This window comes from Nansenia antarctica (genome assembly GCF_963989245.1).
Source record: "Nansenia antarctica genome assembly, chromosome: 4".
Taxonomy (NCBI): domain Eukaryota; kingdom Metazoa; phylum Chordata; class Actinopteri; order Argentiniformes; family Microstomatidae; genus Nansenia; species Nansenia antarctica.
The window spans coordinates 9622596-9645111 of NC_137689.1; the positions used below are offsets into that span (position 1 = coordinate 9622596).

The 22516-nt window shown below is 45.2% G+C and overlaps 1 protein-coding gene across 1 annotated transcript; it reads right to left on the bottom strand.

The window, feature by feature from the left end:
- Nucleotides 1-529: 529 nt before the first annotated feature.
- Nucleotides 530-6910, bottom strand: LOC308154900 (adhesion G-protein coupled receptor G5-like; the record flags this gene model as incomplete). Its single annotated transcript, XM_080528117.1, has 12 exons — nucleotides 530-654; nucleotides 1546-1820; nucleotides 2005-2104; nucleotides 2425-2684; nucleotides 3658-3773; nucleotides 4118-4224; nucleotides 4374-4416; nucleotides 4839-4967; nucleotides 5299-5427; nucleotides 5527-5641; nucleotides 6364-6412; nucleotides 6496-6910. 12 exons carry the CDS (start codon nucleotides 6908-6910, stop codon nucleotides 530-532), a joined length of 1863 nt encoding a protein of 620 aa, XP_080384243.1.
- Between the last annotated feature and the right edge of the window lie 15606 nt (nucleotides 6911-22516).

Below are 22516 nucleotides of genomic sequence, written 5' to 3' on the forward strand. Positions count from 1 at the left end.
AAACAAGCTTATGAAGGGTTTCAATACAGCTGAAGCTTTCATTCCAACAGTTTGTTTTTTTACAGTCACTCAGATATTGACATATGGACAGTGGCTTCTTCAGTGCAATATTCGGAATCTGAGCTTCTAATGATTCATTATGAATGTCATCTTGCTCTATGTGGCATGTTTATGAACTCACTCAAAACAGCAGGCAATAACTCGATAAGTCGTATGACGTAACATAATATACAGTACCAGTCAAACGTTTGGACACACTTTCCCAATGGGGAAGTGTGTCCAAACTATTGACTGGTACTGTATGTTGGCTTTAATGTGGGCCTTACTTTATTTGCATAATCCCCTACAAACGATCACCTACATATCTGTTGTCAAGCAACGATTTACTTAGGTTAGGGACTCCAAATAAGTATTACCTGATCTTTTTATACAAGCCCCAGTGTTGTGCTTTCCTGAGTGACAAGAGTATTGCAGTTTTTTCTTCAGAGTAGATTTCTCCTAAGGAGATAATGCACTTGCGTAACCTAGCTCAGCTCTTCTCCTGTTGCTGGAGCATGTGCTGCCTGGTAGACCCTGTGCTGCTCCCGCCCAGACTGGAGTCGGACTGCTTCCGCATACGATCGAGAACGTAGAACCGAAGCATCAGGAAAAAACCTATGGGACAAACCACAGACTTAGAAAATGCTATAGATGCTTCCTATGCAGGGTTCCCGACACCTTCTGAAACATCAAATTCAAGCACCTTTCAAGCACCTTTCAAGGACTTCCAAGACTGCTTTGCAGGGGAATTCAAGCACTTTCAATGACCCATGTCCAAAAACTTTTAAGACCTTGATTTCTTTTTCTCAAATTCACAAACTTTCAAGGATTTCAAAGACCCGTGGGAACCCTGCCTATGGCAATACGATACTGCACCTGAAACAATTTATACCGCAATCTGATCATAATATGATACAATTAGCTTGGAGAACATCAGATTGCGGTATAAATATTATGTCAGTCATTATCACTATACACTATACTGTAGTGACTCAAACCATATACATTTGGATGATGGGTGTGTGGTAAAACACCACCAACACACTGCAGATGTTTTGTGTTATAATCTTTCAAAAAGAACTCGGCTTCTAACCAGCTTCTAAACTAAGCGTATTGTGCATATAAACGGAAACAGGTTGTGGGGAGGTTTTCTCCTGATACGCTGTTGAAACAGAATTGTTTTTTACTGGGCCATTGTCTCAGAGCTACACAATAGACTGTTGGCACTGACAACCATGTCTGGTGGTTTGGCTGCTAGCGTCGTAAAGCCCTTTACCTCTTGACCCCAACCGCTTGACTAGGTGGGCAGGGGCTGGGGGGCAGGGACAGAGACAGGAGGGAGGGGACAGGACAGGACAGGACAGGACAGGACAGGACAGGACAGGTACACTACCAGTCAAAAGTATTGGACACACTTCCCCATTCAATTGAATGGGAAAGAAGTGTGTCCCAAACGTTTTGACTGGCACTGTACATGAACAGGCACAGGGAGGACCGGACACCCACCTTGGAAGGAGTTAAGGATGCAGAAGAGAAAGAGGACGACCTCAGAGAGCGGCCCGAAGTCCAGGAAGCCCAGCCCCCAGGTGGTCCCAAACAGGCAGCTGAGGCCCCAGATACTGAGGAAGGCCACGCGGTTCCTCCTCCACTCGTCCCGGTTCTGGATCTTTCCCAGGACGAGGAAGAGCATGACCAGGCCGGAGAGGACCAGCACAGCCAGGAAGGTCAGGTTGGTGAAGTAATGGGCCAGGAGAGCTTCGTCAGAGGACTTCATCCAGCACCTGGGGAAAACGCATGGTGACCCCATGACAACACCATGACAACACCATGACAACACAATCTTGTTCCCATGTAGTAACTAGAGTTAAGAGTAACACGATTAAACCGTACACCTAAGACATAACAGTAGATGAAAGGTAGAAACAGTAGAAAAAGGTAGAAACAGTAGAAAAAAAAGGTAATTACATCAGGTAAGGGTTGTTGACGTCATCAGCGGGCACAACCTCCCTCACGCCGTAGATGTTGCCAATGGCGAGAAGCACACCGACAGGTACAGCTGAGGCACCTGGGGGATGGATTAGAAGATAGTCTTAGTCGATGTCAAAAAGGCTCTGTTCAGCATTCATAAATGGTAAACAGACTGACTTATGTAGCGCCTTATTCCAAACAGACTCTCATTCACCCATTCACACACCAATGGCGGCAAGCTACCATGCAAGGCGCCGGCCCGCTCACTGGGAGCAATTTGGGGTTCAGTGTCTTTCCCAAGGACACCTCGACATGTGGCCAGCTGGGGGTTCGAACCGCTGATCTGCCGACCTTGTGATCATTAGACGCCCCCGGCTATTCATACATCTAAAGACATCCCGTGTCCGATTCACTCACCAAAGCCGACCAAGTACCAGACATACGGCTTGGGGGAGGGGCTGAACACCACGTAGACCAACCAGAAGGTGTGGAACACTTCGATAGCCATCCAGGAGAAGGAGCTGAGCAGGGCGTAGTGGAGGGCAGCCCCGACCAACATGCAGGCCTCCTCTCCAAACACGTTGGCTAGAGTACCGGTCAGGAAGAAGAAGAGGTTGAGGAGGAATAACGCCACGGCCAAACCACGGTGGACTGGGGTAGACTGCTCCTTCATTCTCCTGAGAGAGAGAGAGAGAGAGAGAGGGGGGGGGGGGAGAGAAGGGGAGAGAGAGGGGGGGGGGGAGAGAGAGAGAGAGAGAGAATTGTCATGTGTTTAATGATGCATTCAGAATCTTGCTCAAGTTCCCAACAACAAGTAATGTTCCCACCTTTCATGCTGTATTGAGGAATGTTTCTGTACAAATGTATGTGTATAATGTAATCATAATGGCCTTAACTAGGCCCAAACAAAGTGAAAAGGTAACTCCTCTTGTTTTTGGAAACACTGGAACAAATGTCTATATGTATTTTAATCACTGTGGACTTGCTCACTGCAATGATTATATTTGTGTTGTTGTCCTCGTATTGTATTTTATTCTTTTTGTTATACTGATATGGACCTATGTGTCTGAAATAAAGTTGAATTGAATAATACATTTAGATTTATTTTTCACTGCAGCCTCTTAAATAACGAGCTGTAGTTCCCTGATGTGTGACTAAGTTAGGGCTTAGGCCTAATACACTCTGCATCTGGTTCAGTAGGATCCCTCTAACTGTGTGTCGCCAGGTTGTGGCAGCCAATTATTCATTGTAGCTCTGGATATCCTTCATGGCAATTCACTGTACTGTATTAGTAATGACCGGTCACAACTGATGACTCTGCTATGGTAAACAGCAACCCCAAGAACCTCTTAAGGCTTGGTATGAGACATTATGCCTATGAGAATCAGCTAAGGGGTAGTGGTGGTCTAGTGGATAGTGAGTTGGACTTGTGATCGGAAGGTTGTGAGTTCAAATCCCGCCTGAAACCACACCACTACTAGTGTGCCCTTGAGTAAGGCACTTTGCCCTCAGTTACTCCAGGGGGAATGTCCCTGTAATTCGTAATTGAAAAGTCGCTTTGGACTAAAAGCGTCTGCCAAATGGCAAAATTAAAATTAATTAATTAATTAATTAGCTACAGGGGGGAGAGCATTGGAGTGGAACGAGTACCTCTGTTTGTTGAGGAACACTATGAGGATCACACAGCTCAACATGGACGTAGCACAGCCCAGTGATGTAACGATGCTCAGAGCCAGCAGATGGTGGACTGGCCGCGGCTCCAATTGCTGAGGGGAAAAGAGAACAAAACAAACAAACATCAAAACCGAATCGTGTTCAGCATGACATCACATGACATCACATGACCAAATGTTTTGCAACGGAAAACCCCCCCCAAAAAATCTGTGTTCTATTTGGACAAATTCTGGTGGTACCGCCTCCATTTTAAAAACACGTTCTCCTTATTTGTGCCTACCTTCCACGACTTTACATATTATGCACTTAGGGTAAAATACTACCTGATGACATGACCAAATCTCATTGTTTTTACAGATGTGTTACAGTATGTCAGATATGACTGCAAAGCAAGTCCAATGCAGATGGGATGGAGGATAGAGGTAACACAGCTCACCACTAGGATGGCGAAGTATGTGAGATGGTTACACTGGCATTCAGTCTCCTCTGCGCCCTTCAGTACAGTCACACACCCATCCTCCTTCCAGTTGAGCTTCCCTGGATCTGCAAAGATAAGACCAGTAACACAGTATTTACAAGACATGGAAAACAAACATTGTATAATCATAAAACATCCTATGTCATGGTGTATAAGAAGGTAGAAAACGAATGTGTTGTTATTGTGAGCAAATATAAACATTATTGGTTCAAACCTTTCTTTGAGTCCCATGAAACACATTTTCTTGAGTGATTTGGCTGGAAAAAAAGGAGGGAGAATAAGAGGGACATACCATTGATTCACCACTAGATGGTGTCTAAATGCTGTATGTTTGAATATGAAACTACTACCCATCTAAACAGTAACAGTAGATTGTCTTTTTTTCAGGACTTGACACATGACAACTCCTTGTGGGGTAGTCATCTAATGTAATCTTCTATAATCTACTGTACAATACACTTGCTACATGTGACTCATTCTGAGAGGAAGTTGTGAAATTGTGAGAAATTGTCTTTCATTTTTGTGTCTACAGATGTTTTACAACATTGTTCATGATGAGGTGTCTTTTTGAAGTGGTTTGTGCTACAGTAAGTGTTGGTGTTGGTAAAATAAATTCAGAAAAGAAACGTGTGCACACACGCACACACACACACACACACACACACACACACACACTTACAGGTACAAGTGCATGGTGAAAACCAATTCTGATTGGCTCTGGAAGGTTGCTGATGACCTCATTCTCCACAGTGATTCCCACCACATCATCTAGAATCCGGATATCATTCTGGTCCGCCTTCGAATGTCCCTGGGAATAACCAACAAGAGCCATACATTTGCATACATCTTTAACAGACCAGTCATAATCACCTCTGCACCTCATACACACACACTCTAAAGTAATTTAAGTATTTGGGACAGTCCCGCTCATATTTTTCTTTTTTATTGTGATAGAGATAGTAGAGATTTGACAGGAAGGATGGGTGAGAGAGAGAGAGAAGGGATGACATGCAGGATATGTCCGCGGCCGAAATCGAACCGGGAACCCTGCGGTTACTGCGGATATGCGGTTACTTTTGTGCTCTGTATGGTTACATTATATGGCATTGTCTTTGTTAAAGGAAAATCAGCCCTCTTACCTGGAACAAGGTGCTGTTTTTGAAGTACGTGCAGACGACTTTGGCCTTCTTCTTGCCTAGAGGCTTCAGACAGGAAGGCAGGTGGATGTGGACTTTAGGGGTCGTCTCTGGGTCGACTCCTGGAGCTCCCTGAACAACACCCACACACCAGTTAGATCAACAGGAACTTCTCCGATAGCACCCATTTAGCTGAACCTGTGTGCGAGTGTGTGTGTGTGTGTGTCTTACAAGCAGGGTGATGTTCTGGCCCTGGAAGTCCTCCTTCATCTCCACCACAGAGCTCTGGGCACAGGGCAGCTCCACACTGCCCAGTACCTGGGACCTCATCACTGTCTCCTCTATCCTACACACACACACACACGCACACACACGCACACACACACACACACAAACACACACACGCGTGCACACACACACCACACACACGCATGCATGCACACACACACACACACACACACACACACACACACACACACACACACACACACACACAAACACACACACGCGTGCACACACACACGCATGCATACACACACACACACACACACACACACACACACACACACACACACACACACAATTACAACCCACTCCCTCTTATGAAGGCACTTTCCATACATTTCACAAGTCAAGTAAGTCTTGGGCATGTGCTTTATGCATAATGCATGGATTTAGTGGTCAACTATGATCACTATTGTTGTTGTTGTTGTTGTTGTTGTTGTTGTTGTTGTTTTTATTACTGTTATCTTATGTGATAGTGATGAGCGATATGGAAACTGAGGGAGTTACAATGAGAACTCATTTGCCCCCGACAATCACATGCTTGTGTTCCTGTTCTGTGAAACCAACCAACGCCCATTACTCTATCTGACCTCAATTCTGAATTCAAATTTCCTGTTTGTGGCCAAACCTCTGTGTTTGTCATATCCGATAACCTAATGTGTCATGATGTGTCTTCTGACCCTATTGTCTAGGCAACAATATCATACGATACGCAACATTGTAGTGCAATGGATGATAGGCAAGGAGGCATTATGTCCAAATATGGAGATAGAACTTGCGTACCTGTTGATTTGGTTGGACCCCTGACTCGCCTCATCACAGAACTCCTTTTCTGCAAGACAAAGGACCACAAGACTGTCAAGTGACTGAACACGATCAGACAGCAGAACTCAGTAGCAACCAAGTCGTTCTTACTGCAGTTGATTTTGTCGCCTTCGAAGCTGTAGGCTGTGCGTGTTTCGGAGGTGATGACATCATCTCGGACGTTCGCGTCGGCAATCCCGTAGGTCCCCTTGGCGTGGTTGACCCCCTGGGACAGGTCAGTGCAGCAGAACTCCTGGAGGCCGGAAGGCGAGCACAGTGTGTGGTTCTGACCGTTCACCTCCACCCACAGGTGGTCCAGGAGCGGCTCCCAGTACACACAGAAGGAGCTCTCTGTGGTGGTGGTGGTGGCCAGCGGGAGGACAGACGAGCTCTGACATCGGGCCGTGATGTGACCCCCGAGCGACAGAGATGTTTCACTGGCAGAGATGACGATGTTTTGGCAGCCCACTTTTAAATCATAGGCCAGAGATAGGGGCTTGTTGCCATGACGCCAGGTTCCACACATCTTGAAGTAAGTGTCGTTTTCACTCGATCCTGTTGGGATAATTGCAAAACAAATTGCTTAAATACTACAGGTTGGGTTAGATAAATGGATGTAAAATATTATGTTTGTAGCTGAACCGATAGTGTGAAAGTAAAACAGAAAGTGGAAACATGTGAATTCAAGTTCTCACGATCTCTCATCAACCTTTTAATCATCACAGAATCACATTTTGAGTATGCGGATGTATTTGGACAAGTTCCATACCTTGATGAACTTATTATCATTTCAAAATAGTGTAGCCACGTTTTATAAACGACATCATCAATCACTTCAGAAGTGTGCTTTATTGAATGAGCACTGCATGCGAACATCCTCTCTTACCTGATATGAAGAGGGCAAGGAGAAACAGCATCATTATGCTCCCTCTGAATCCCCGGCCTTCTTCCATTGATACGGTCTGACGTTCAACCCCTATGAAAACACCATGAAAAACAGCAGCTGATTACAAAAAAACTCAGTTGGAACTATGTGGTTCCGAGACCTCTCCGGAAAGCAGATTGACGTCTTAGAGGAGAATGCGGTCGCTCTCTCCGAAAAACACACATCTGCAACATTACCACACAATCTCTCCTTGATGCTTTAAGTTTAAACAAAGGCCTTATCTCCTCTAAACACACATCGGACATCTCTTAAACACAGCTCTTTGCTCCGTAGATACTCTTCAAATTCTAACCCACATACATACCTCAATGAAAACAAGATTGGTTCGCTCCTAAAAATACACCAGTGTTCTCCTGTGGGCTTATCAATGAGAACACTCTTCCCTTCCCTAACGGTCACACAAACACCATTCACTGTGTCTCTCTTCATTCACTCCTCAATGGCCTGTGTGTTGCTGCAGTTTCAATGGTGTGGAATAGCTGATGAACGGAACTATCCTTCACAGTCAGTTACTCTAGTTACTCTGCCACTACATTTTGCAATAATTTCGCTAAATACTTGAAAAACCTCTGGGACTGCTGCCATGGTGACAGGCGTGTGGCAACAGGCCACAGACACACACGCCTGCACAATCTTTCATCAATGGTAGCAGACAGGGTTTCTTAGGACATGTACAGTATGTGTGTCATAAGGTTTAACCACACTCGCAGTACGCAGGCGTGGTAATACTAAACATCTAAATGCAGGAGTTATAGTAGACGTGGTTTTGGTGGCTCAACTGCTTCAAGTTGTCCTCAATAACACACACGCCAGCCGTTGAACCACATGTCTAGTGGGTTAGGGTTAGGGTTAGCACGTTGAATAACTGCCTGAAGGCTCAACGCTCTGTCACCTGCAAATCTAACATGCAAATACACTGAACCAGCTGAGACAGATCACTCTCATAGTGGTGTATTGATATACATCTTCATATACTATAGCATGACATTTGCTCATAAATTACTTGTGATTTTATCTTCATCTAAGTCACAAGTATTGTTCGGTCTACTTGCCGACTGAAAGGCTGGACTGAGGGACACGGATACCATTCAATTCGTTTTTCTCTTATTTTAGTGAAAATTGAACAGATTGTAAAACCTGCGAATGCAGACAACAAAACATACATAAATACACAGCTCTGACACATTCAAAGACTAAAACAAAGCGTATAAATGTTATACAAAGCACGCATCAAACACACTAACCGTGGCATCCCTCACGTCCTGGCATCACACAATGAATCCCTACGCACGGTCTCCCACTATTTAAGCACCTAATCACAGCCCCCAATATCCCTACGCACAACTGGTCTCTATACTCAAACAATTCCCACGCAGTTATGAGGCATAACCCAAAATAATGTTACTAATAACTAATAATTAATAATAACTAATAATTATTCAAATAACATTTAAAATAAAATGTCACATTTGTCCCATTTTATAGGCTAAAATATGCACACTGAACACACCCCATCCTAACTGGACAGTACACCTCCCACCTAGCCGATCTAGCTACTAGTCTAGGGAGGCTACCAATGTCCCTTGTTCCTCAATGGGGAGGAGAACAACCATCCTCCTGACATCCCGGTGGAGGACGACCCCGGGCAGCTTGCCAGAGCCTTTCTTTTCTCTTGTTTTGGCTCCTCCTGGGGAGGCAGGGCCCTGGTGAGCGCTCCTGAGAAGGCCTTCCGTTTGAGCTTGTTCACACTTTCTCGAGCATCAGCTGCCACTTCTGCCGCTGATTTCACGGGCCACTCCTCAAAAGGCTTCTCCAGGAATCCAGGTCCATTCTGCCACAGAGAATCTTCGCTCAGTTTTTCAGGAACTGCTCCTCTTGTACTGATGTCGGCCACATTGCACTCACCGGGGATCCACGACCACTCGGTTGAAGACCCTGTCTTCCCAGGGTCCCACGTTTCCTTGGCTGAGCTCCCGCCTCCTGCCTCTTGTTTCAGCTGATTTGGTAGCACCAGGGTTTTGGATGTCGCTCCAGGCCTCTCCCCTCCACAGGTTCTGGCGTCGTCCTTTCTCCTCCCACCTTGGCCAGACCGGACCCACGGCTTTAGAAAGAACCCTCCAGCGCTCAAGATCTCCTCCACTCCACTCGTGATGGTGTCGAGCATCTTCAGATCATCATGGGAAGTCAAGATGTCGTCGACGTAGCTGTCTTTCTCCAAGACACGATGCCCTTCCTCCCTTTCAATGAACTGAGGTAGCCCTGCTGTCTCCCTCATTGCTAGTTGAGCAATGCAACCAGCAAGACGGTCTCCAATGTTCTCCCTCGTGATGGCGTACTCCCCGATGTCCTCTTCAGGATCGTCTCTCCAAAGGACCCTGTGCAGGTGTATCTCTCGGTTCTTCAGCCACATAGAGTTGTACATTCTGGTGATGTCGCCCAGTCCGAAACCGCAGGAGCACAGCCCTGATGGGGTTCAACACGTCTGGCCCCTTTAACAGAAGGTCGTTCATGCTGACACCTTTGTATGATTGCAGTGTTTCCTCTACATGCATTTCATCGTGGCGGTCCGCCACGATGGAATTTCCTCCGCCACCATGCAGATTTCTCAACCAAAAACAAAAAAAAAAGATTTAGGCCGCTTTTCAGACCTTCACAGCGCTAGACACACCCACAAGCGCGAAGCGACGCGCTTGCAAAACTGTTTTGTGATTCCTCATTTAAATTACGTTGTACCTGTTACAATGACAATAAAGATCATTCATCTTCATCAAGATGAGAGATGGAGCGATCCGCTCACACAGCTGTCCCGCATCCGCTAATCAGCGCAGCACCGAACCGCCGGGCTCGTTGAGCGGATGCGAGGCAGCTGTGCCCGGGACCGGCCACTTCACATAAAGGAAGGAAGGAAGGAAGGAAAGAAAGAAAGCCGTGCACAAACGAGAGCTAAGTCAGACCGGGACGCTGCCAGTATGTGTGAGAGCCGGACTGCCGGCGTGAACATTTGAACCGTGTCATTTTATTTAATGGACCATTTCGTTGTCTGGTACCTGTACTGTAGCAATGACAAATAAAGTCCATTCCATTCCATTCCAGAGAGGGACGGACGGACGGACTACCCTTGTTTTTAATTTACAGGAAAACATTTTATTTTCGAGTTTTGGCTGAAATGACGTCGTTGTTTTGAGCGCGCGTGCGCGTTTCATGCGCGTGCACGCGAAAAAATCGCGCGCGCGTGCGCGGTCAGCACTACCCGCCACCATGGTAAAAATTCCTGGAGGAAACACTGGATTGGCTACTGTTCCACACTAACCGGACCGGTGTTGTCACAGAATGGGGATTGGGTGCAACCAGGTGGCTCTCGCACCAAACCGGACCTTTCCACTCTTGAATCTTCTCTGGTGTGAGCCTCACTGCTGCGCCCCTCCTTACCATCTCGTGAACCTGCTCTCCGTAGGCAGTTCGCCACTCCGGCTGTTTCAGGAGGCGTTTCTCTTTTCTTAGGAATGTTGCCATCACAGCTCCTCTGTTGTTCGGTAGACTGGATGGATCCTCTGTCCAAGGGTAACTAGCATCCCAATGTGGAGCATCGCTGTGGTGATCGCTGGCGACATAGGACAGACCCTCCTTTTCTTCCGCCAGGGTCATCTCTTTTTCACCCGGCTGGCACGCTCCACAACGACATCCCCCGCATTTGGGTTCACAGGCTGCCCCGATGCTCTCCCACTTCCACCATTCCAACACTTCTTTGTTGGTTGCCATTGAGCTCCGGACTCTTGAGTCGCTTTCCTGCCTCAGTCCACTCTCCCTGGTCTCTTCGCAGCCCCCGATACACTTGACGATTTCCTTATACTTGGCCACTGCTGTTCTCATTGATCGGGCGAAGTGTGTCTTGGACTCGTAGGTCACCGTCTCCACATCTTCAAACAGATTGGGATGCGTCCCACTCACAATCTTTCCAAGTGGGCCTTCCCACAGGACCAGGTCTCCTACTACCTTCACGGGACAGGGAACCAGCCGCCCCTCTCTTTGGCTGATGAGGAGCTCAATACTCCTTGGCCGGACCAACTCCTGGGTCTTGACCTCGGGGAAGAACCTTTTCAGTTGCTGTGGCTCGATGGCATGGTGCACCTTGGCTATTTCATCTAAGCCGTAGCAGACCAACTGGTGGGCTCTTTCACCTTCCGGGGTCCTGAACCTCACCTTCAGGAGGTACCTTCTGGTGTTGGCTGTCACAGTCATCCCTCCGACGCCCTGCACCACTAGCGTGATTTTCTCGCTCTTCAGGCCAAGCCTACTTGCAGCCGCGTGGGTAATGTAATTTGTATCTGATGCTAAGTCTATCAGAGCACCAATTTGTTGCCCGTCGTTAGCAGTGACCTCCAGGAGCATCATTATTACCGGACACTCCTTTATTCCATTTCTTCCAGGAGCTTCCCGGCTTTTGCTTTAGTGCAGCTCGTAACTGCTGTCTTATTTGTGAAGGCTTTCCTGACTTTTTGCGCAATCTCTGGAGCGAGTTGGGACAAGACCTCTTCCTGTTCAACAGTCAAACTCCTTGCACGTTCACCGCCGCTACTTGGAGTTTCTCTCTTTTCCCCACCATCCTTCTTACTGTCTCTACTGGGGCAGAGAAGGTAATGGTGGTCTGACGACTCTCCTTCTTTGCAGCCTCTCTTGGTGCAGAGGAATTTAAGGTTACACTCTCCGTCAGCGCCATGTGATGTAAGGCACAGCCGGCAGGCTCTAGACTTCTTCACCGCGGCCTTTCTTGCTGCCAAGTCGAGGCCTCTGAACTTCTTACAGGTGAACAGCCTACTTCTGTGTTTATCTTCGCACAGAACACAATTGTCATCAGCGTTGCCTCTCTCAGTGGCTCTAGTGAAAGCAAACTTCTTCCCAGTATTCTTCTCTGGGATCTCCGTGATCTCCATCTGCTCCAACTGTTCGAGGATGCTTTCCTGCTTTTGTAGGAAGTCCAGGAAGGTGTCAAAGTATCTCTCCGGCTGGAAACCATTTCGGGGGTCTATTTTGAAAGTAAGCCACTCCTTTTTCAAAGTGAGTGGCAGTTTGTTCTCAATGGCTCCAGTCACCAGAGGGTTTTTGATGGCTACTTCATTGTCAAGATCTTTAAGGTCTGCTAGAGCTTTCTCTGTGATTCGGATCAGATCAATCACCTTCCTGAATTGGTGCTCTTTGACTGGAGAAATCTTCTGCAGCTCTGCTACGATCAGGTTGGTGATTGCATTCTTGTTTCCGAAACGACTCTCTAGCACCCTGAAGACATCTTCGGCAGTATTGTGGCTCGCGAGCCTAAGATCCTTCACTATGGTCTCTTCTATACTTTCCAGAAGTTGAAACTTCTTAACTTCCGGAGACCCGGAGGGATCGCCTTGTTCCTGTAGGCTTTCCCAATCCCTCCTCCAGCGGTAGTATTCCCGAATGCTACCTCTAAACGTCGGGAGACATGTCGGCTTCAGCCTCACTTTTGGAATGCCTCTCGTAGCTGCATTTCCACCCTGTGCGCCTGCTCCCTCAGTCTCCTCCAACGCTTTTTGCTGGGCTTTAACAAGCTCTGCCCGTGCTTCAGTCTCCGCCTGTTGAGCCAGGATAAGCTGGGCGCGTCTGGCGCGTTCTTCCTCTTCAGCCCTCTGGCGCTCTCCTTCAGCTGTTGTGCGGCAGGCGCGGTCTTCTTCCTCAGTTGCCTTTCGAGCTTTTCCTATCTCGGCGTCTCTATCTCGCCTGAGCTTGTTCTTTGAGGACATTAAATGATGCAGCCGTCCCTCCACGTCTTCTATAGCAGCGACAGGGGCCCAGTCTCTCCAGACAGAGAGCTCTTTCTCTGCTCCTGTAGTGAGCTCCTCTAAATGGTGCACTTGTCTCTCGTGGCAGTCATGGTCTAGCTGGCCCAATGGGACCTCTTCTGTCTCTTCTTTAGCTCGTTCAGCCTCCCTGATCGCGAACAACACTCTTCTTTCACCGTATCTTGACCACAGATGGAGTTTTACGAGATCGCCAACCTTCGACAATTTAGTCATGCAGTCTTTGCTCACCTTCTCGATGTCTCTCGTCTGTTGTTCCGATAGTTTGGTGGGGTCCTCTTCCGCTTCTGCAAGCAGACCCTCTTCATAGCTACTATTGGCTTCCAGGAGCTTCTCAGCTTTATTAGAGAAAGCCTGCCACTGGACCTTTAATTCGCTCTCGACCATGGAGGGTGTAACGCGGAGCATGAAGGCAGATTTTTGGTTAAAGTTGGATTTAGCTGAATTTCTCTCTTTTTTCAGTTGAGCTACGGGCTGGTCCTCTTCAGCCATTTTCCTATTTCTTTTCACAGGCTATCAATGTTTAATGTTTAATGTTAAAGTCCCTTCAAACTGCTCACTTAGTGTTTTTATTTTCGTTTTATTCAACTGTGACGTTTTACAGTCAAAACTGACATTTATTTACTGCCAGAATAAATGGGACTCTTATTTTAAAACTCCGGATCCTCTGTGTATTTTTACTTCCTGGTTACTTCAAGAATAAATGGGACTCTTATTTTGAAACTCCGGATCTTCTGCGTATATTTACTTCCTGGTTGCTGCGACGCACTAGGGCTCCTCCTCCTTGTTAGGATATATCACTTAGCCACTTTAGCCGACACAGTCAGTCCCACGTTAATCACTCTGGCTAGCAAGGCAAGTCTCTATACACATCCAGAATTGAATATACACATTGAATTAGTCCGCTGGTCAGTGCTGTTGCTTACCCGACCGCTTTCCTGGTCTTGCTGTCCTCTCGCGCTGTCTCGCGCTGCCGACACTGTCACTTTTCCAGTAGGCTCTGCACAGACACGCTTCACAGACAGCACACCTGGCTAGCTAGCTCCGGTTAATTGCAGCCACTTTTCCGAGTTCCCTCGACGCCTGTATTCGTCCCACGGAGAACTCCTCTCTGAATGTGGCTGTCAATTTACTTCTCCACCACCTAGGGAATCTTTTCAAAGATATTTCTTTGACGCCCGGGCCGTAGGTTTTACAATTGTTCGGTCTACTTGCCGACTGAAAGGCTGGACTGAGGGACACGGATACCATTCAATTCGTTTTTCTCTTATTTTAGTGAAAATTGAACAGATTGTAAAATCTGCGAATGCAGACAACAAAACATACATAAATACACAGCTCTGACACATTCAAAGACTAAAACAAAGCGTATAAATGTTATACAAAGCACGCATCAAACACACTAACCGTAGCATCCCACACGTCCTGGCATCACACAATGAATCCCTACGCACGGTCTCCCACAATTTAAGCACCTAATCACAGCCCCCAATATCCCTACGCACAACTGGTCTCTATACTCAAACAATTCCCACGCAGTTATGAGGCATAACCCAAAATAATGTTACTAATAACTAATAATTAATAATAACTAATAATTATTCAAATAACATTTAAAATAAAATGTCACATTTGTCCCATTTTATAGGCTAAAATATGCACACTGAACACACCCCATCCTAACTGGACAGTACAAGTATAGACAAACACAATGTGCTTAAGCTAATAACACACAAACAATTATAATGTTTTGTGTCTTTATTGAACACACCGATTGAACATTCACAGTGCTAGTGGAAAGGTAAGTGAACCCTTGGATGTAATAACTGGTCGAACCTCCTTTGGCAGCAATAACCTCAAGCAAGCGCCTCTGGTAGCTGCGGATCAGTCCTGATCCACGTTCAGGAGGAATTTTGGACCATTCTTCTGCTTTAGCTCAGCCATATTCTCAGGATGTCTGGTGTAAACGGCTCTCTTCAGGTCATTCCACAGCATCTCTATTGGGTTAAGGTCTGGGCTCTGACTGGGCCACTCCAAAAGGCGGATTTTCTTTTTTTGAAGCCATTCTGTACTAGATTTACTTCGATGTTTAGGGTCATTGTCCTGCTGCATCGCCCAACTTCTACTGAGCTTCAGCTGGTGGACAGCCACCCTGACATTATCCTGTAGGATACCTGGTCGAACTTGGGAATTCATTTTCCCCTCGATGATGGAAAGCTGTCCAGGCCCGGAGGCAGCACATCACTGTTGGGATGATGTTTTCATGTTGGTATGCGGTGGCCTTTTTACGACATACATAGTGCTGTGGGTTCTTCCCGAACAATTCAACCTTCAACCTTCGTTTCATCAGTCATTTCATCACAACATATTTTCCCAGTAGCGTTGTGGAGTGTCAAGGTGCATTTTTGGCAAACTTCAGGTGCGCAGGAATGTTTCTTTTGGAGAGCAGCAGCTTCCTTGGCTTCCGGTATCTCTAACCAACACCTCCAATCTTGTTTCATTGATTGGACTCCAGGTTTGCTAACTGCTGCCTCCAATTAGCTTCTGTAGAAGTCATTAGCCTAGGGGTTCACATACTTTTTCCAACCTACACTGTGAATGTTTGAATGATGTATTATGTATGTACAATACAATAATTTGTATGTCATTAGGTAAAACCGATTGTGTTTGTTCATTATTGTGACCTAGATGAAGATCAGACCATATTTTAAGACACATTTATACATAAATACAGGTCATTCCAAAGTGTTCATTTACTTGCCACTGTATATATATATACACTGTAAATGCTTATATTTTTTGAAGAACCTACAGCACTGTATAGGCCTTAAAAAGGGAAATATGAAGGCTTCATAAAGAAGTAATTTGATTGAAGTGGGGCAATACAATGAGTGCACCAATGCAAGTGAGAGATAATTCTATCAATCAAAAAGAGTGAGACTGATGAGACAGATCACACACACACACACACACACACACACACACACACACACACACACACACACACAAGTGTTCATTTTAACCTGCGGTTTTCCTGTGGAACTGCTCCATCCAACACACACACACACACACACACACAGACGCACACGCACACACACACACACACACACACACACACACACACTCATCAGGACAGGAGAGAAGGGTTTATCTAACTCCCTCCGATGCACTTGTACGCCTCCAGGGGATGAGGAGACCGCTAAGTCTTGGCAGCAGAACAACAGTCTGTCTACTAAAGGCATGAGGGGACCTGCAGTAGCATGCTCTGACTGAACGAGACACCGCTGAACATCACTGAGCTGAACAAACCAACCCACCACCGCCTAGCCAGATCTCAACTTCACCTCAAGTATTTTATCAACCTTCGTCCAGAGATCTCTATGGGCTTTGCTTGTTATGTCATGAATAGTTTGGATATGATTGCTCCGCTTCCTTCCTTCCTGTGATTTTGGTCAGATACGGAACTTAAGTATCTCACTCAAAAAGGTTAACTCAATTAGACTGACGTGGAAGTACTGAACAAGGACAAAAGTTGAAACTAAGTTATGATCAGCATGGTTCTTTCTGTGGTCCGCAGACGTACTTTTCTTCGAAAGTACAGTGTGTCCCGTCATAATCAATCTTCCCACCATCAGCGAGTGGACACAGTGAGTTCTCAGTTCTGTTGTGCTGGGCTGCTTGTTTGAGAAGGGCGAGCGCCAGCGGACCTCCACCCTCTCTCCACCCCCCACCCGCTATCCATTGTTCGAGTGCAGAGGGCCTCAATGCAGTGAAAGAATGTCCCTTTTCACTTCTCAACCCTGTGTGTGTGTGTGTGTGTGTGTGTGTGTGTTTGTGTGTGTGTGTCAGGATCTGTGTCTGTGTGTGTGTGTGTCAGGATCTGTGTCTGTGTGTGTGTGTGTCAGGATCTGTGTCTGTCTGTGTGTGTGTCTGTGTGTGTGTGCGTGTGTTTGTGTTCCAACGTGTTATAGAGAAGGTAACTTATTTTTGACTTTTTGGTTCAACTCTTGAATTATGCGTGTGTGTTTGTGTTCCAACTTGTTATAGAGAAGGTAACCTATTTTTGACTATTCGGTTCAACTCTTGAATTATGAAGACTGCTGACCTCTGCATTCAGGCTGTTTAACATCACAAGCACTCATGTTCAAAGCCAGTTGAGCGATGCTTGCATCCTTCGGCTCATACACGGTGTGAACAATGAGTCATATCTGTATACCAGACATATATGTATTTCCAGCCATATGATGAGCATTACCGCTTCTAGCACAGTGGTACTGTATCCTACACAACAAACACTAGTTACTGCTACACTGTAATGCTGTTCACACCTCGCCTTACCCCGACATTTTAACCTCAACTGAAAGTTCCCCTACTTCATGAACTCTCGCTATCTTTATCTTCCTTTGATCTGCAGAATTGTTGAGTCCACGACGATGATTCATCATGTTTGTGACTACCAGCCTATGCCGATCTTCATATCACCCTTGACTGGCGAGGCAGTCAAAGCAGAAGTGAGTCAGGCGCGCTCGATTTTTACGCTAAACCTCCCTTTTGTCTGACAATGTGGAAACCCTGCTACGGCCGAGGAATGTGACCCCTCTATGTGACATCAGAGCTGGACAAAAAAGCTTTCTGTTTTGTTTGGGAGCCCTAAAGTGAGCTGAACTGCCAGTGTCTGAACAAAGTTCAAGGGTCACGGGATGGTCTAGTGTCTGCTAAAGCCATGTGGGAAGCGTTCCCCTCTCAGTCAGATGAGTTCAGCGCATTTACAGGAACAGGTGAGCAGGGTAGCTGGTTCACTTCACAAAGATGAAAGGAAAGCGCCGGAAAAAGTGTTTAGCTTTCTCAGTTTCTAGTTGCATCTTAGGGTAAACAATACAGTTGTTTACAGTGTGAAGGCAAGGCCCACACCAAGTATTTAAAGGCCATTGCTCTTTACTCAAACGGACTGTTTGTTTCATGGTAACTGTCTGTCCTGTCCTCAATCAGGGACCATGATGGAAATAAGCGCTTGCGCTTTATCATGTGTTTTTATCCCTTGGAAACTGTCTTTTTAATTCCACAATAAATCAAATCAAATCAAGACTAACTTTCCACTAAGGTATGGGCCTTGTTTATAGGATTCCTGTTACTTCTAGACAGAGAGAGTTGACTGTCAGTCTGGTTGATTTATTCCTATAGCCTCAGAGTAAATATCTATGCCGGCATTCCATCTGTTCTCCAATTTCCTTACAGACCTCAAACTACCTTGAGCAATACAGACACACACACACACACACACACACACACACACACACACACACACACACACATACACATACACACAAACACGCATATACACACACACACACACACATGCAAACACACACACACAAATCACTTGCACCCCAAGACAGAACTGATCATAGCTCATCTCAACATCGCCTAAGGTGGGGTCCATTCAGTTCAAGCCAGTATCAAGAAATAACATTTCACAGCACAAAAAGAGGACTTCACAGCCGACTTTGTTTATATAATCATACAAAACCAGCTATTTTGCCTGCAAATGTAGACTGCAATTTACTCTTTCGGTCACTGTCATTGCTGTTATTGCTGTGCCTTAGAGCATCGCAACCCATGGTTGAGTATTTATATCTTAATGAGGGTATGAAGCCAAACCATCATTCCCTACCAGCAGGTGCAGTACAATGTGCCTCATTCTTTTGATTTTGTTTTGCAAAATAATGCATGACTCAAATAATGATCTCAGAATGAGTAGTAATAACAGGACAATTACTCACGACATCTTACAGTAAAACAAACATATGCTACCATTTTTAAGACACATTTGCCACCACTAAATCACATGCGCCAGTGATAATGTGATCTACCCAGACAAGGCTACTACTGGTCTCAACAACCTGACAATGGGAAGATGAGTGACGCAGTCATTGATTGTTGTTTGAGGCCAAAGGGCCCCCCCTATACTGACACCTGCCATTTTATCATTCTAAATTAGTATTACATCAAATGTTATTGTGGTTGCAATTAGGTACGATCCAAATGTTTACAACATTGTGTCACTGATCACTTTATTAACACTAGCTATATTATATCCGGAATGATAATATTGAAATTACAAAGGCATAAACCTAATGTAAGACCAATGACTGTAGCCTAACTCATGATCATGATGTATTATAATTGTTCTATTTTTCTGTAGATAGTTAAAGACATTCACCTTTTACGGTCGGATCCCGTGCACTTCACTGGTGGTAATTATTCCTTATAATTAGAATAAACGGTGTTGAGCTGCCCCGGTGAAAGAAACGCGCTCCCCCACGTCGACTCGACTCGGACCTGCCCGGAGAGTGAAAGAGGAACGCTCTACGCGTAATCACCCTCAACCGTTACGCATACTAAAACTCAGCTACGCGTGACTACGAAGTTCAGCAACAGAGTCTCTCTCTACTCTCTAAAATAGTTTTGAAATGGTATTTCCATGATCCAAAAAGATTTCAAACAGCAAAATATCCTGAAATCAAATGGCACCCGTGTTACACGCGGCACACAGTCCCATAGAAAGGAAAAACCCGATCGGGGCTGTGTGTGCGCAGAAAGCCTCCTGGGGGAATAGCTGTCAGAGAGGACAAGGTGTGAGAGGGCTAGACAGCCTGCGGAGGAGGGGCAACCGTGCTGAGACCTTTGTCTCTCTACAAAGATGAAATGTATTCACTATCCAGGGTATCCAATAGTGTGCTCCTCTTTATTGTCACTCTCTATTCATGTGAAAGTACAATATGCATTTGTACTTTCACAAGAATAGAAAGTGACAATAAAGAACACACTATTGGATACCCTGGATAGTGAATGAATGAATGAATGAATGAATGAATGAATGAATGAATGAATGAATGAATGAATGAATGAATGAATAAATGAAAGCTTTATTTCGAACATGTGAAAAAAAGAAATAGTTATAACAACAAAAGACAAAACAAAACCAAGAAAAAACAAAACAAAACCAAGAAAAAACAAAACAAAACAAAAAACACTATTTACTTAACATGTCCGAAAAGGAGTAGGAAGAAGCATAGCTTATTTAATCCTACCCCTTCTCCAATAAACAGAGATTAATAATTAATAATCTGCAGTTGACTTCAATATTAATATATATTATTTTTTTTATTAAATCAAATGTATTTAAGTATTTACATATTTACCAACAATAGAAAACAGATAATGTAAATAAACAAATAATCTGTGAAAACAACTGGTGACTATCAAAGCCCTTCTTCCTCCTCGTACCTGGTGAAAACCATGTTTTTATACCGCTTTTTGAACTGGGTCATGCTGGAACACCACTTTAGCTCCTCCTGAATACATTTAATCTTATCATCGCCTTATTAAGGCATATTCGTTGCATTGTATACTTGTATTCAATGTAGGCTAATGACTAATAAACAATGTTTTAGAGTTTGACTTTGATATTTGGCAGGCTCTGCTCTTTTCCAAGGTTTCCTGAAGTGGCTGCACCTATTGTTGCCGGTTAATGTTTAACCACACAAGATTAGCTGCATGTAGACATTGTTATTTCTACATTTTCCATTGAATAACCCACGGAATTCAGGCACCATCTGTCACTCTGTTGTAACGCAGTGCAGTCTGGTCATAAGTCCTGTATATGAACAGAAATGTGGATAACTGTAATCAGGAGGGAAGGAGAGAAAGAGGGAGAGAGGGAGCAGGGGAGTAGGTGAAGCAACTGGCTTCCGCTCTCCAGCTGTCTTGTGTGTGTGTGTGTGTGTGTGTGTGTGTGTGTGTGTGTGTGTGTGTGTGTGTGTGCGTGGGCGTGCGTGTGCGTGTGCATGTGTGTCTCAGGCTAACAAAGGTGTATTTGTCTGTGTAGGAGGGTATGTGTGTGTATTATGTGTGGAAGTGGAAGAAGAATTCGCCTGTTAAATTACGTGGGTGTTGCCTCCAACGTGATACGGATAAGGCCCACTTGACTGGTGATGATAGCTGTCTGGCTGTTGAATCTTACACTAGCCACCGACACGGTGCCGTAGGGCACATACTGTAGGTCAAGGTCAAGAGGCTGAAGTGGTCAAGTGGGCGACTGAACTAACGTTACATAATTTAGAAACGCTTAAAATATCCTCGTTTGAAATGAACATCATCGACACCCATGTAAACCTATTTCAGCACGTTGCAGCTCTAGTATGCCCCTAGTAGTGTTATTTTTGAATACAGTATGCAGCAAGTTACTTATATGAGTACTTCTCTGTGGTAAGCACATCTAAAAGCAGAATTGTCTGCATCTTTCCCCTCACAGCTTGTGAGTGGTTATGTGTTCACTCCACGTGTTGCACCCAGCAGAAGTGGTATTTAGGGATGGGAAAGTTATTTGAGCTATTACCAGATGGGACACACATTTCTCCACAACACACTGACCTCCTTGTATTTATGAGCTATGTTTGTCAGGGTTGGAGCAAATTCCTATTCAATTCCATCAATTTAGCAAGTGTTTTGAAACACAAATTCAATTTCCAAAGCTTTTCTAGCTTTCTGTTGAGTGTTTACAGAAGAGAAGAGATTAGCATATTTCTACTGAGAGACACAAACCTGCGGTGAAAACAGGAAGCATACCTTGTTATGGGTTGGTCGTTAGCACCTCCCCCATCATGAGATGTGTCACATTGTTTAGTCTAGGAAACAGAAATTAGTCTGCAGGTGGACTGTGTGTGTGTGTGTGTGTGTGTGTGTGTGTGTGTGTGTGTGTGTTAATGTTTCTTGCCAATGATGGTTCTTCAATGCAGAAATCATCTGTGGGACTTTCCAAATACTGTCAACATGGAAGATAAAGAATAATAATAATACATAAATAAATAAGTAAATAATTGTCTATCTTTCCTGTTGAAATTACTTTTCACAGGGGGACAAATGCTGGAGGTACAGATGATTCATCACACCTTCAATGGTTTGGGTGCCTTTTCACTCATCAGCCTTCAAAAACCCAAATCTAATCGTCATAATACAGTGTAAATAAACTGTGAACTTGCTGTTAATGGAAGCACTTCCTCATAGAGTATTTGACTTTGAAAGTAACCCTTGAAGCCCTGAAGCTAAAGCAGATAGGGGCAGATAGGTAAGGAAGGTAGACGCCACACAGACACGGCTTAGAGACCCGGTGGCTTTAACTCAGACGGTTTTTGTTACACTGCTTATCGACCCCACCACCCCCAAGCCCTTGGAATGTCATGGCACCCAAAGTATTAACACTGATGCATTGTGCCCAGGGTTACACACACACACACACTACACACACACACACACACACACACACACACACACACACACACACACACACTCACACACACACACACAC